At 43.9% G+C, this 15,979-nt stretch overlaps 1 protein-coding gene across 1 annotated transcript; it reads left to right on the top strand.

The window, feature by feature from the left end:
- The first annotated feature begins 2,004 nt into the window (after nt 1–2,004).
- LOC140208179 (uncharacterized) lies at nt 2,005–12,332 on the top strand. The gene is made up of 2 exons (XM_072276665.1): nt 2,005–2,149; nt 9,717–12,332. Exon 2 carries the CDS (start codon nt 10,111–10,113, stop codon nt 11,398–11,400), a length of 1,290 nt encoding a protein of 429 aa, XP_072132766.1. The 5' UTR covers nt 2,005–2,149; nt 9,717–10,110; the 3' UTR covers nt 11,401–12,332.
- Nucleotides 12,333–15,979: the final 3,647 nt, after the last annotated feature.

Here is a 15,979-nt window from a genome sequence, read left to right as displayed (position 1 = left end):
CGTGTTTACAGCAGTAGAAATAGACCCATGAGTTTGGTGTTCAAACTGTGTTTGGAAATCCCCCCTGTCTGTCACTCGGTGGAAATCAGACAGAATCTCAAGTTGCTGGAGATTGGCACTAAAAACTGAAAATGTTTGAGGTCATTCTGATGAAACGTTATTAACCTGAATTGTAAAGTGTGTTCCTGTCCCCACAGCTATTCCTTACCTGCTGAGTGTTTCTGGTAATTCCAGTTTCCTTTTATTACATTCACCCTGGACTGGTTTATATTTCCTGAAATAAACCTGGTTTCACTTGGAAATGGAAATGGCTTGTTTTGTGATCGTAGTGTTACGTGGTCGGCAACTATGAATATAGAATTGAGTCAGGTTTTAATAAACAAACTGAAATATTTATTAAACTCTGCTCAACAATAGTGAAAAGTAAACTAACGACTAACTTAACCGGAAGTTAACTGCTATATGGCAATTTAACAAACAGCCAAACTCTGGAACAGTTCTTAAAGAGGTAAATTCGAACACAGTCTTAAAGTGGTAAATTTGAAAGTCCAAGTGATTTACGCAGTCAATAAAGAGAGACTTCTCTGGAAACGGATTTCTTCAAAGATGTGACGTTACTGCTGATTCTGTCCAAAGGATTCACGTCAAAGGAAATAAAAGGGATTAAAAGAACTGACCTTTTTCTGGATGGTGAACACTGCACAAACCTTTCCCAAGCTTGCAGGGGTTATCTCAGTTGCAGGTCACTAATTCTGAATGAAGATTCAATAAGGTCGATCTTTTATGAAACTGCCAAATGACACAACCTTTACTCAATCCTTCAGGTTCCTGTAGTTTGGTAAAGGTCTTCACTCTCCGACACTAGACTGCAAAGGTAAACAAACAAAACCTGGCAGCAATTGGCGAAACTGCCAGCACAACGTTTTTACCTTAAAATAGAAAGTAAAACTTTGCTTTGAAACGAAACTACGTCATGAGATGATTACGCAGCAAAACTAACTGACTGAGTAACTGACGAACCAAAACTGACGAACTAACTCCGTAACAACAGGGGTTTCCCCATGTATACCTGTTGGAACAGGTCATCACATGACCTCACACTGGCGGGAAAATTACTTGACCCCACCATCACAACGCAATTACATCATGCTCACAAGATACTCCATTACTTCATGGTCATAAGACAGTCACAAGATACCCACAAGGTATGTAACAGTAAAACAGTAAAGAAAGCACAACACTTCCTGGTACCAATTTGTCTATTATTCCTGGAAATGTGTTTGTACAGTTGTTGCAAACAAGGTTTACAAGAATAATCTCAGGAATGATCGGTATTATGTATGAGGAGAATTTCTTGGTTCTGGGCCTGTGCTGGATGGAGTTCAGAGGGACAGTTGGGGTGGTGGAGGGATGTATGGTCAAGTAAACCTCTTGAAAGCTGAAAAGCCTGGATACAGTGGACATGGAGAGGATGTTCCCATTAGACGGAGAGTCTGTGATCTGATAGCACAGTCTCAGAATAAAGATGCTTCCCTTTAAGACTGACATGAGAAAAATGTTTTGGCCGAAGGATGTCCGATCTGTAGGATTTGTTGCCACAGATTTTGGTTGAGGCTGCCATTTGGGTATATTTTTGACAGAGATTAATATATTCATGATTGCTAAGTAACTTTGGGGTTACAGGAGGAAGGCAGGAATATGGTGTTGGAATAAAAATCAGCTATGGTTGAGTGGTGAGGCAGACCAGATGGATCGAATCACTTAATTCTGTTCCTGTGACTTATGTCTTACCATGACTGAATGATGGGTTGTTCTTATCCCACATCGTTTTGTGACGTGTGAGGGACAATAATAGATTGTTCGCTGAGATCATTATATCTGCCTTCAATGTTTAAATTTCAGTGAGTTTTGTTCTTAGTAACATTAAGCAGAAATGTTTTTTTCTTCTTTTTATTGTTATTGTGCTTCATTATCTTTCACGTTAGACCTGCGCTGAGAGATTTATTGGAAGAAAAACCCCAACTGGAAGCAAACCACGACTGAAGATGAGGGAACAGCAACAAGAGAATCAGCCCGAGGGTTGAGAGCATCAGCTGGAGAGGACCCATCTGACTCGGAGAATCCAGTGATTCAGTCAGGGGAAAGTTTGGTGAGTCTCATTTACTCAAACACTGGTCTTTTAGACGTTGCATACTTGTACAAAGGATGGTAGGAAATAGTTGGGGTGAGACTGAATGTTCCCAGAAGAGCCAGTTATGCCTCTGTCAGACCCAGTTGCAATCACTCCAGGTCTGGTAATGTGCTTCCAGCAGCCCAGCCCTTTAAAACCACTCCCATTCTGTGGAAGTCGAATCCGGATAAAGTCACTCAGAGATCGTATAAGTACAAACTCTTTATTCCAAGCACCCGGGGCTATTCAGTTATTCGCTCAAACAGGAACAGTCCATGACTGTTCCTGCCCAATCCACTAACTGACTAACAATTCCCCTTACACCACAGATATATCTGTCCAGATACCCCCACACAAGACAGGCTGGAGTCAAAGTTATTTGCTAAAGACAAATTACAAAATAGTCATAATGGCTTACACACACAGAACAGACTGAAGCTGTCCTATCTCTGTGCATGAGTGCACAAGGAGATAAGCATCCTGAAACCCTAGCTAGATACCCTCAAGAAGAAATATGGCTCAGCATGGCTCAGCACATCTGTTGATCATCAGCAGTTTCTTTCAGAAAAACAGGCTGCTATCGTTTAACAACGTGTTAACCCTTTTACATAATTTATCATTCCCTCCTTTTGATCATTACATGATCAACAAAGCAGTAATTTTTCACAGAGAAAGCAACCGAGTACAGCATTGACATATCAGTGGGTAATAACAGCGTACAACAGTAATTATAACAATGACATGTAGAACTATTAGGCCATAATGCAATATCATGCTCCACATATGAGTGAACAGGCCTTCGAAGACCATCATTTTGACCCTTTGGTGACCCCATGTAAATCCTGTCCAACTTTCTTAATGCTGCAGTCTCCTCGGCAGTGTGCTCGGAGAGGGGTGTAATGTTAGTAGACTCATCAGGGATATAGGTGCAGCATTCTGTGTCAATAATAGCACAGGTTCACCCTTTCTCAGCTGGGATAAAATCTGAAGCCATAAGATTCTGTAGGACGGTTTGCCGGATTGCAATCATTTCAGTAGATATTTCTGTTACTTGGGCCTGTGTTTCTGTCAGGGCCCCTGCAGTATTGTGGCCAGCTCCTCAAGTGCTGTAGCCAAATTGATCATCTCTCGTGAATTCCTGGCTACTCCATAGAAGAGAAAAGTGATCATCCAAAATCGTTCAGTCTCAGTTATTCCTCTCCGCTGCTGGGCACCTGCAAGTATGGCCAGGATGCATGTTTCCCAGTATAGGAATTTCCATTTAGTGGGGGCCTGAGATACCATTCCTCAAAACACTGACAGCCATGGTCATCTCTGACTGGACCGTGGTTCCTCATCTCACTTCCCCGGGTGTTATTTGAGAAAGCCCAGGCTGAGTGTTCCTCACTCTGGTTGAGCGGGATTACTGACATTGGAAACATAGTTTTACCATGCTGCGGAATTGTGACACAAACCCAGCAGACACCTAGTTCTACCTGTTTGGCATAGGTGTGATAGAGAGACAGAAAGGTGTTAAAACGGGGGCCCCCGGATGCTGGGGTGAGCCCACTCAAAGACATAAACACGGATACCACTATCAACCAATACATTTTCCTTTAGTCCGAGAGAGTCCTTCTACTCAGTACCTTCAGTATCGTGTTTGTAGTCTGTTCGATTTATCCACCGAGATTGCTCCTTCAGTTTCACAGCCGTGGGAGTGGTCAGTAACACCTGATATGGTCCTCTGTACCGACGTCCAAGTTTCTCTCAATCCCAGTTCTTGATCAGGACAAAATTCCCAGATTCTGTGGTGGGATAGTCACTCCTCTCTGCGGGGTAGTTCTCTTCCTTCTAAGCCTGTCGTAGCTGTGAATGTAATGCTTGGAAAATTTTGGTTAGTTGGCATATATATTTCCCCATCTCTTCCCCTAGAGTATGCACATCTAATTTTGCTGGTAGACTTTCTGGGAGCAATGGTACACAAGCATCTCTGGCAGGCCGTACCTAGGAATTATTTCCCATAATAATACCTTCACAGCAGTCAAAGCAGTATTATTGGTAGCTGGAATAGCTTCAGTCTAGCTACTAAACACATCTATAATAACTAAGGAGTATCTATAGCAATATGCTCTAGGCAATTCAATAAAATCAACTTGTAGACACGAAAAAGGTCCATCTGGTACGGGAGTCGTACCCGGTGTGCAGGGTACAGGTTACCAACTATTCCCTCCTTTTCCAGGTGTCTACAATTATGTATATAATTGACCAATATTGATAAGAACTGTGTAGGAACACAAACCTGTCCCGCTGGGGTGATCCAAAAACCTAGGTCGGGGTCTTTCTGGCATGTTGTCCGGGACCACAGTTTGCGCTCCTCCTCAGAGGCATCCCCTGAACTTCAGACTGACGTTCCTGCCCTTATCTCCTATCTAGGCCTTGGTTTGCTTACGCTGTTTTCCTGCTCTTGTTTTCAGCTCCCATCCTCCCACTCACGCTCCACTTTTAGTGTCTCCCAACCTTTGGTGTTTCTTCTGCAGTACATAACTCTATTCCTTTGTCACATGCATTATTCCTCCAACTTGCTAATAATATACTGTTCCACTTTACATCTGCCTTTTCCTTCCATTCCCTTTTCAACAATTTCCACTTCTTTCCACAGTTGTTGTGCCATATCTAATTTACTGCTTGTTCTCATGAGGTAAATGTGTACTGCAGACGATCCCAGTGGCCACATTTTGTCCCCCAACTGCTTACTGAGCACTGCAGTCAACATTCGCAAATCTTTTTCCTTGTCTGGAAACCTCTCACACACATTGTGTGGGTCTGCTCCTGTTCCAAGCGTATCAATCGACTGCAGTTGACCCGTGTTCTCTGAGTAATTTACCCGGCACAACGCCTGCTGCTCAAGTAACAATCAGATAAACTTACCCGGCCGGCACATCCTGCCCAATTCATTACTTTACCCGGCTGGCATCTCCTGCTCAATTGATAAATTTACCCGGCAAGTCTACCTCCTGTCCACTGAGTAAAGTTTACCAGGTAATACCTCCTGCCCACTAAGTAAAACTTTGCCTTCCTTATACGAGCCTCCTGACAGATTCTTTCCCGATCCCGTCAACGTATGCGATCAGCCTCGGGCGAGGGACTGTTCCTCCAAAGGAACGAACAGAGAGAGACAAAAGGTAAAATACCTATTGGGCGCCTGGTCGGTCTCCGCAGTCCCCAGAGTGGTCCAGCCGCTTACTCAGCCCGTCTGCTTGGTACTCCCTATATTGGGATCCTTTTTGTGACGCCAAATGTTAACTTTGAATCTGAATAAAACACGGGAGACCGGCTTCTTATCGTCACCACAGTTTATTGTGCATTTTCCTGCGGGAGATTGAGACCCAGTTGTCAAAGGGAAGGCACGTAAGCACTGCCACCATCTGACAAGTGGACTGACTTAGTCAGGTTACAGCTGTATATTTACACATAGTAAGCCCCATACATTACTCTTGCAAGATGTTATTTGAATTGGTACACCCAACAAGTCTGTTGGTGCAAAATTTAATTAGTTAGATAAGAGAGTTCGCGAAATCAAAGTTTTATTTACAGATGGATGTACTGTCCAGTCCTTATCAGTTATTCTCTTTGCAAGGCTGTGACTTAATTACAGTCAGATGTTCAGTCCTGTCTGTATCATTGAGTCCTCCTTTCCCCCAGACAAACGAGAGTACGATGTACAATTTATCGATTCTTCCTTTTCTGAAGCGAGGGTACAATGTATAATGTTATCAGCTGTCTGTGTGTCTCTCTGCAAGCCGCAGAGAACTGTTATTAAGCTTGTCTTAGCTAACCGCTGAAGGCAGAGTTTACTTCAGTTCAAAAATTCCTGTTCGGTCCCAATTATTCTTTTAGATAGAGGTTACATAGGTTCAAAATATTTTTTTTCATATATGCTCAATTCCTCAGGAGGGTTCAGGAAAATATTTATGTTGAATGTGGAAACTGGTGTTACCTGTGTCTATTGTGGTGATGCAAGAGTTACTGGAGAATTTACAGGTGTGACGAAGTGGAGTGGTATTTGGAAATCTGACTTTTTAAAGCATAATTCAGCAAGCACACCACATATGGACAATATGCAAAAGCTGTGGTGGGAAAATCCTTCGTTACCCATTACAGGCCTGCTATATCGGTTGTGTGAGAGTGCAGATGAACTCCATCGAACCCAGAGGAGATCAAAGTTCTTATCGACAGTGCTTTGCTAGCTGTTAAAATAAATACCTCTCTATATAAAATTCACTGTGCACATGTTGTCACTGGATAAAAGAATGCACAATACAGGATTTATGTGCACACTGGTCATTACAAATTAGAGGGGACATTGGTGGGAAGGTGGGGAGACCTCCAGTGTCCCTGATGCCCTCACCTACAAGATGTGCATCCAGCTGCAGCTTGTAACCCTGCACTTTACAGAGTGGGAACTTGAAATGGATGAATTCTGGATCAGCTGGGAGTTGTAGGGGGTGATAGATATGACATGAAGAAAGGTGAGTTACACCCAAGGTGCGGGACACGGGAAACTGGGTGAGAGTCGGGAAGGGGAATGAGGTTAAATCACCATCGCAGAGTACTCTTGTGGCCATCCCACACAACAACAGGTGGATCCACTTTAGAAACTGTTGGGGGGATTACCTGGCAGAGGAAAGTCAAAGGGGTGAGAGGGGATTCGTTAGTGAGGGGAACAGAACAAGAGGGGACTAATATCCCAGTGGTGAGGCTTGCTAGTGCTAGCGTGGGGAGAGGGTGATGTGGTTAAAATAAGTTGTTGGGGGAATGGGAGCCAGAATGACAGAACAGATAGTGGAGAGGGTGAATTGACTTTATTACATACATCCTTCATATACATGAGGAGTAGAAATATTTACATTATGTCCCCATCTAAATGTGCAATGTGGAATTTACAGTAATTTAGAATAAATAGTTTGTACAGAGTACAGTCAATATAACATAGAAATGCAATTGTATCAGCATGAATTAATCAGTCTGATGGCCTGGTGGAAGATGATGTCCCGGAGCCTGTTGGTCCTTTTGCTGTGGTACCGTTTCCTGGATGGTAGCAGCAGGAACAGTTTGTGGTTGTGGTGAATTGGGTCCTCAATATCCTTGGGCCCTTTTTACACACCTGTCTCTGTAAATATCCTGAATAGTGGGAAGTTCACATCTACAGATGTGCTGGGCTGTCCACACCACTCTCTGCAGGTTCCTGCGATTAATGGAAGTACAGTTCCCATACCAGGCAGTGATGCAGCCAGTCAGGATGCTCTCAATTGTGTTCCTGTGAAAAGTTCTTAGGATTTGTGGCCCCATCCCAGATCTTCAACCATCTGAGTTGAAAGAGGTGCTGTTGTGCTCTTTTCGCAACACAGCCGGTGCGCACAGACCATGTGAGATCCTCGGTGATGTTTATGCCGAGGAACTTAAAGCAGTTCACCCTCTCAACCCCAGATCCATTGATGTCAATAGGGGTTAGCCTGTCTCCATTCCTCCTGTCGTCCACTATCAGCTCCTTTGTTTTTGTGACAATGAGGGAGAGTTTGTTTTCTTGACACCAGTCAGATCTTGTTTAGACCTCAGATAGAGTCAGCAATCAAATGGTTGAGCATGGTGCGATGAATGTGCTGAGCTGTGTATATCACAATGCAAGAAGCATCGTAGGAAAGCCAGATGAGCTCAGGACAGGGAATTATGATATTGTAGCCATTTTTAGGACTTGGTTGCACCCAACAGTCTGAGGGATTTAGAGGAACAAATTTGTAGAGAGATTGCAGACCATGCCAAGAAACAAAGGTTGATTCAGTAAGTGATTTTAACTTTCCACATATTGACTGGGACTCCCATACTGTAAAAGGACCAGATTGGGTAGAGTTTGTCAAATGTACCCTTAATCAGTTCATAGAATTCCCGACGTAGAAGTGTGAAATAAGCTGTTAGGAAATGATTAGGGTTGGTGACAGAAATTAGTGATCATGATGCCATGAAATTCAAAATATAGATGGAAAAAGAGAGATCTGGATCATGGGTTGAGATTCTAAATTGGAGGAAGGTCAATTCTGAAGGTGTCAGAAAGGATCTGACCAGTGTGGTTTGGGACAGGCTGTTTTCTGGTAAAGGTGCACTTTGTAAGTGGGAGGCCTTCAGAAGTGAAGTTTTGAGGGTGTCTAGTTTGTATGTGCCTGTCAAAATAAAAGTTGAAAGATAACTGGTACAGGGTATCTTGGCTTTTAGGAGATATTGAGGCCCCAGATATTTTGTTCCTCTAAATGCCTCAGACTGTTGGGTACTACCAAGACTCATTAATGACTGACTCATTAATCATCATTCCACGCCCTGAGCTCATTTGATTTTTTTTTAGCCGTCTTCTGTTGGTTTCTGAAAGCTTCCCAAAAGTTTTTGCTCTTTTGTTTGCCCTTTCTTTGACTTTTATGTTGGCTTTGGCTTTTCATTTAAGTGTCAGTTGTGTCCTCCTGCGTCTCCAATGCTTCCACTTCTTTGGAATGTATCGATCACTCAGCTCCTGAATTGCTCCCGGAAACTCCAAACATTGCTGTTCCGGTGTCACACCTACCAGTTTTCCCTGCCAAACAAGTTTGTCCAGCTTCTCTGTCATACAAACAAGGAGAGGTTCAGTACAGAAACAGGCTATTTGGCCCATCTGGTCAATGCCGAAAAAACATTTATGCTGTCTAATGTAACTACCTGCACTGGGACCATCGTCCTCCATACCCCCACCATCCAGGCTCCCATCCAGACTTCTTTTAAATGGTGAAACTGAGCTCATATTCACCAATTGTGCTGACATCTCATTCCACACTGTCACGACCATTTCAGTAAAGAGCTTTTCCAAATGTTTCAGATAAATTTTCACCTTCCCCACTTACCCATGACCTCTGGTTGTCATCCCAACCAACCACAGTGGAAAAAGCTGCTTGTATTTACCCGATCTATACCCTCATATTTTTGTATACTTCTTACAAATCCTCAAAGCAATGTATAATTTCTTGTTTATGTTTAGAGCCTTTTTTAGATGTATAAGATGATGAGGGGCATTGATCGTGTGGAGAGCCAGAGGTTTCTTTCCCGGGGCTGAAATAGCTAACATGAGGGGGCATAATTTAAAGGTGCTTGCAAATAGATACCGAGGGGATGTCAGGGGTAGGTTTTTTACACAGAGTGGTGGGTGTGTGGAATGCACTGCTGGCTATTTGTGTGAGAGTGTTTCAGTTACTCTGGGGCCAGGAAACCATGCAGCTCAGTGGGAACCGGGAATAATACCAATGGAGAAAGTCACACTGAGCCAGGTCACAGATTGGAGATGGCAGAAATGCCCCTTTCTCATAGAGACAGGAAGAGCATCTAAGAATTTGATGGTCACTCCAGATACCAGCACTATGCCCAGTTAGAAGATGATTTCTGTCTCCAACTTGGGCTGAACCTCACTGTGCCAGATCACACCTTGACAACTCAAGTGATTTCATCTTAAATGTTGTCCTACACCCATTTATGGATTTTGTAAATCTTTTTACAGGTTAGAAATGACAAGGAATTTATCTACAGGAATCTCGACCACAATGCACCAGCTTTGTTGACTCTGTCCAGATATTTATGAAGTGGAGCAAGGGATTCACTCGATCATCCTTCCGGCTCAGACTGTGGGGAGGGGTTGACCGACTGCCATGCCCATCATTTTACACAGGGGAGAGGCCATTCAGCTGCTCAGACTACAGGGATAGATTCACTGAGTCATCTCAGCTGAAGGTACATCAGCAATTTCACACTGGACAAGGCCATTCACCTGTTCTGTGTGTAAGAAGGGATTCAATCGGTCTTCCGACCTGTGGACACGCCAGTCAGTTCACCCTGGGCAGAGGCTGGTTGTCTGCTGAATTTGTGCGGAGGGATTCACTAAGTCATCTGATGTAATGGCTCACCAGCGAGTTCACACCGGGGAGCGGCCGTTCACCTGCTCAGTCTGTGGTAAGGGATTCATTAAATCATCTAAACTGAAGATACATCAGCGAGTTCACACTGGAGAGAGGCCATTCACCTGCTCAGACTGTGGGAAGGGATTCACTCAATCATCCAGTCTACTGATACACCAGCAATTTCACACTGGGGAGAGACCGTTCATCTGCTCAGTCTGTGGGAAGGGATTCACTCGATCAGCTGACCTTGATAGACACCACCAAGTTCACACTGGGGAGAAGCCGTTCACCTGCCCAGACTGTGGGAAAGGATTCACTTTATTATCTCAACTACGGAGACACCAGTCAGTTCATACTGGGGAGAGGCCGCTCACTTGCTCAGACTGTGGGAAGGGATTCACTCGGTCATCCCAACTACTGGCACATCAGCGAGTTCACAACGGGGAGCGGCCGTTCACCTGCTCGGACTGTGGGAAGGGATTCATTAAATCATCTAAACTGAAGATACATCAGCGAGTTCACACTGGAGAGAGGCCGTTCACCTGCTCAGACTGTGGGAAGGGATTCACTCAATCATCCAGCCTACTGATACACCAGCAATTTCACACTGAGGAGAGACCGTTTACCTGCTCAGTCTGTGGGAATGGATTCACTCGATCAGCTGACCTTCATAGACACCACCAATTTCACACTGGGGAGAAGCCGTTCACCTGCCCAGACTGTGGGAAAGGATTCACTTTATTATCTCACCTACGGAGGCACCAGTCAGTTCACACTGGGGAGAAGCCATTCACCTGCTCAGAATGTGGGAAGGGATTCATTCAGTCATCCCAGCTACGGGCACATCAGCGAGTTCACACTGGGGAGTGGCCGTTCACCTGCTCAGACTGTGGGAAGGGATTCACTCGATCATCCACCCTAATAGCACACCAGCGAGTTCACACTGGAGAGAGACCATTCACTTGCTCAGTCTGTGGGAAGGGATTCGCTCGATCAGCCGACCTTCATAGACACCACCAATTTCACACTGGGGAGAAGCCGTTCACCTGCCCAGACTGTGGGAAAGGATTCACTTTATTATTTCACCTACGGAGACACCAGTCAGTTCACACCGGGGAGAGGTCGTTCACCTGCTCAGTGTGTGGGAAGGGATTCAATCAGTCATCTCATCTGCTGAGGCATCAGCAAGTTCACACTGGGGAGAGGCCGTTCACCTGCTCAGTGTGTGGGAAGGGATTTGCTCAGTCATCTCATCTACTGAGACACCAGCAAGTTCACACTGGGTAGAGGCTGTTCACCTGCTCAGACTTTGGGAAAAGTTTCTCTCAGCCATTTCCACCAAATGTGCATCATTGAGTTCACCCTGGGGAGAGGCTGTTCACCTGCTGTAAATGTGGGGAAGGATTCTCTCAATATTCTAACCTTGTGACACATTACCGGGTTCACCTGAGGAGAAAGTTTCAATGAGCTGCATGCTGGATATTTGTCCATCACTGTTGCTGAATGCAATTTCGAGAGTGACTGTCGGTGCTGAACTCTGCAATTATTGCTGCTGCTCACCACACCCAGTTCTGCACCCTGGTCACTGGGCATGGGAGGAGTTTCTTCTGCTGCACGTTCACCTTTAATGGGACTGGAGTTTAATATTCTGGATCTGAGACAAATAAATCAGTTCTATTTTAAACTCTGTCTCCGGTACTTAGTGAATTTATAACATACCTAGTGTACAGTAGAGCGTCAACTCAGGCTGGCTGGACCCTGCCAGTGATTCTGTTCCATGACAGTCCTTTTAAATCCTCCCCTATTGTTCATCTCTCGCTCTCCCTGTGGTGATGGGTTCCAAAAGTCACCACTCTGTGGGTGAAGAGGTTTCCCTTGAATTTCCTGCAGACTGAAGAAGTTGAGCTGACTGCAGTTCTGTTTGAGATGTTCTTCGCCCCTCTAATCTCTGGGCTGAAGAAGAATGACATTGGGAGTTAACATCCTTATTCACGACTCATTTCCACATTATGGGTCATTTTCCCTGCTTCTAAAGAGTTGTCCACTGTCCTCTAAAGACTGAAAGCAGAAAGGGAAGCCATCAGTTAGTTGTTCAACGGAGCAGGGTCAGAAACCAGAGGCGGGTCCACGCAGGGCAGAGCTTGGGGCTCTGGATGATGGTTGGGGTAAGAACGCATGGTGAGGAGAAGGGAATCAGCAGTGGGGTGTGGCAACGAATGACAGAGTTGCAATATTTCGAAGCCGATTGACAGAGAAAATAATTTGGTTGTCTGACTGATGACACAAACAATGCCTGTGGTGAGGTGCTCCACTGGTCGAGGAACATGTGTGTGCGGGGAATGGTTATATCTATTGAGGGAGTTGTTCCTGCTTGTTTATCCTGTAATATTATATCTGGATGGTTATCATTTGTAGTATTAGTAGTAATGTATTGATTATCATATAATTTGTAAGATTTTGACTCTGAAACTGAATCAGGCTTGAATTTATGGTGCTTCAATGAAGTTGTGGTCATTCATGAGTTTGTATTTTAAAGTAAGATTTTGGTGAATGATATTTGCCACTTGATTGTACCTTTGTAAGTAATCAGATTGAGTTAAACTGCTGCAGGATCCTGGAATGTGTTGGATCGTGTCTGGTTTCTCTTGCATTTTCTGCACTTACTGCGTTGTTTGTATTTCATGTATTTTCAATTTTGTTTTTCCTTTTGTTAACCACCTTGTCCTGCATTTCTGCAAGGAACCCCTCTGTTTCTGGGAAGAGGTCTCCAACTCTCAGTCAGGTGCTCGATGCTTCCTTGTCAACATCTCGTCTGCTCAGATCGTTGGGATGTCTCCCATGGAGGGTCATACTCATTCCACTGGTTAATGTTTTCTTCCACAGTGATGATTCATTTTTTCTGAGTTAGCCTCTCATTTGAGTTTCTGGGCTGTATTCCTTATCATGATTGCAGACACACACAGGGAGTGCTGAATCCAGTTCAGTTTTGATGAAAAAATATACTTTCAAGTTTTATCTGACTGTTGTGTGATTTTTGTTTTTCATGTGTGTTATTTCTCTTCCTCCTTCTGTCCAAGGTAGTGTTAATCTAAGTGGGTTTGAGTGTAAATAGTCTTTTCTAAAGTTATCACTTCAGTTTTTATTTACCTTTGGAAATTTTGCTGATTGAAATTGAATCAAGATATTTTCATTAAAATAAAGTCAATGTCGGTATTGATGAAATTGTTTATTGCTGTTGTTGTATTTGTTAACTATTGAGCTCTGATTGGCAGGTTTTTAAGCCTTGAACTATATTTTGTCAAATGTTTTCCCTGTTTCGCACTACTTTTTACTGTCTTTGCTTGTTGATATTCCAGATACGTGGGTATCAAGAGTCCCAATGTAGGGTTTTGGCCGGAAATGTTGAATCCCATCCATAGATGCTGCCTGACATGCTGAGCTCCTCCAGCACTTTGTGTGTATTTCTCTAGATCTCTAGCATCTGCAGGTCCTCTTGTTTCCCAGATACTTATATGTTTCTTGAAAGAACAAGCCAAGAACAAGCTGTTAGTGGGGTTGTGTGGCTCTGTTGGTAAAATTTTAAATAAAATCATTAGAAAGAGGTTGCATAGGGTTGGAAGGTGTAGAATCTGTGGGTAGAATTAAGGAACAGCAAATGTAAAAGAAATCCCCGTTGGGAATTGTATAGAAACCCCCAAACAGTCGTAAGTATGTGGTCCACAAAGTACAATGGGAGATTAAAAATGCTTGCCAAAAGGGCAATCTTACAATAGTCATGCAGGATTGTCATGCAGGTGAAAAGGAAAATTAGTGTATTGTTCTCAACTGAAGGCATTCCTAGAATGCCTACAGAATGCTTTTTTAGAGCAGCTCGTGGTTGAGCCCACTTGGGGATCAGCTATTCTGGATTGGGTGTCGTAATGAGCCAGAATTAATTAGGTCACTTACGTTCAAAGAACCCTTAGGGGCAAGTGATCTAAATATGATCAAATTCACCCTGACATTAGAGAAGGAGAAACTAAAGTCAGATGTGGAATAAATGTGAGGCTGCTTTACAAGATCACTGCTCATGGAATTACAGGAAACATACTTGTCTGGATCGAAGATTGGCTGACTGACGGGAGAAAGAGTCAGAATAATGTGGGCAATTCTGTTTTGCTGTCAGTAACTAATGGTGTTCCGTAGGGGTCAGTATTGAGACAGCATCATTTCATGTTAAATATGAACGATACGGATGACGGAATTGATACCTGGGTGATGAACTTTGCAGCTGATACAAAGATAGGTACGGGACAGGTAGTTTAGAGCAAAGCGAGAGTCTGCAGAAGGACTTCGATAGGTTTGGATAACAGGCAATGAAGTAGCAGACAAAATACATTGTATGAGGTATATTGGGTGCAGGGAGGATATACAAGGATGTTGCCTGGATTGGGGAGCATACCTTATGAGAATAGGTTGAGTGAATTCAGCCTCTTCTCCTTGGAGTGATGGAGGATAAGAGGTGACTTGATAGAGCTGTATAAGATGGCGAGAGGCATTGATCATGTGGATGGTCAGAGGCTTTTTCCCAGGGCTGAAATGGCTAATATGAGAGGGCACAGTTATAAGGTGCTTGGGAGTAGGTACGGAGGAGATATCAGGGGTAAGTTTTTTACACAGTGAGTAGTGGGTGCGTGGAATGGGCTGCCAGCGGTTGTGGTTGAGGTGGAAATGATAGGGTCTTTTAAGAGTCTCCTGGATAGGTACATGGAGCTTAGAAAACTGGAGGACGATAGGTAAGCCTAGGTAGTTCTAGGGTAAGAACATGTTCGGCTGAGCTTTGTGGGCTGAAGGGCCTGTATTGTGTTGTAGGTTTTCCATGTTTCTAAGGGGCTGCATGTGAGGCTGCTGAACAAGATCACAGCTCATGGAATTACAGGAAAGATACTTGTATGGGTCGAAGATTGGATCGGCTGACTGACAAGGGAGAAAGAGTCAGAATAATGTGGAGAATTCTGTTTTGCTGTTGCTAACTAATGGTGTTCCATAGGGGTCAGTATTGAGACCCCATGTTTTCATATTAAATCTGAATGATATGGATGACAGAATTGATACCTGGGTGATGAACTTTGCAGTTGATACAAAGATAGGTACGGGACAGGTAGTTTGGAGGAAAGCCGGAGTCTGCAGAAGGACTTTGATAGGGTTGGAGAACAGACAACGAAGTAGCAGATGAAATACAGTGTATGCAAATGTCCGGTCATGTACAATTGGTAGAAAGAATAAAGACGGAGAGAAAAAAAATAAATGGGAGAAAATACAAAAATCAGAAATAGGTACTTGGGAGTCGGTGAGCAGGAGCCCCTGAAGGTTTGCTTGCAGATTGAGTTGATTAAGGATGACAGCTGTAATGTTCGCATATAAGAGCAAGGATGTGACACTGTAGCTTTATAACACATTGGTCAGATCGCTCTTGGCATATTGTGACCAGTTTCCGACCTCCTGTCTGAGAAAAAGATGTGCTCGTATTGGAGCGCGTCCGGAGAAGGTTCATGAGAATGATTCTAGGAATGAAAGGGTTAACGTATGAGGAGCGTTGACCCTGTACTCACTGGTCTAGAAGAAAGAGAGGGGATCTCATTGAAACCTATTAAATATTGAAAGGCCTGGACAGAGTGGCTATGAAGAAGATGCACCCTACGCTGTGTGAGTCTGGGACCAGAGGCCGCGGCCTCAATGTACAGAGCATCCACTGAGAGCAGAGCTGAGAAGGAATTTCTTGAGTCAGGGAGTGGTAAATCTTTGGAATTCATTGCCACGGATGGAGTAGAGGCCAAGTCAGTGAGTGTATTTTAAATGGATGTTCACAGATTAAGGGGAGAAGACA

This window comes from Mobula birostris, chromosome 13 (genome assembly GCF_030028105.1).
Source record: "Mobula birostris isolate sMobBir1 chromosome 13, sMobBir1.hap1, whole genome shotgun sequence".
In the NCBI taxonomy this organism is placed as follows: domain Eukaryota; kingdom Metazoa; phylum Chordata; class Chondrichthyes; order Myliobatiformes; family Myliobatidae; genus Mobula; species Mobula birostris.
Note: the sequence above shows the minus strand (reverse complement) of the source record. Positions and strands in the feature narration are given on the sequence as shown.

Excerpts from the sequence above, each read along its gene's own strand:
- LOC140208179 (XM_072276665.1), top strand. The coding sequence starts at position 10,111 with ATGGCTCACCAGCGAGTTCACACCGGGGAGCGGCCGTTCACCTGCTCA.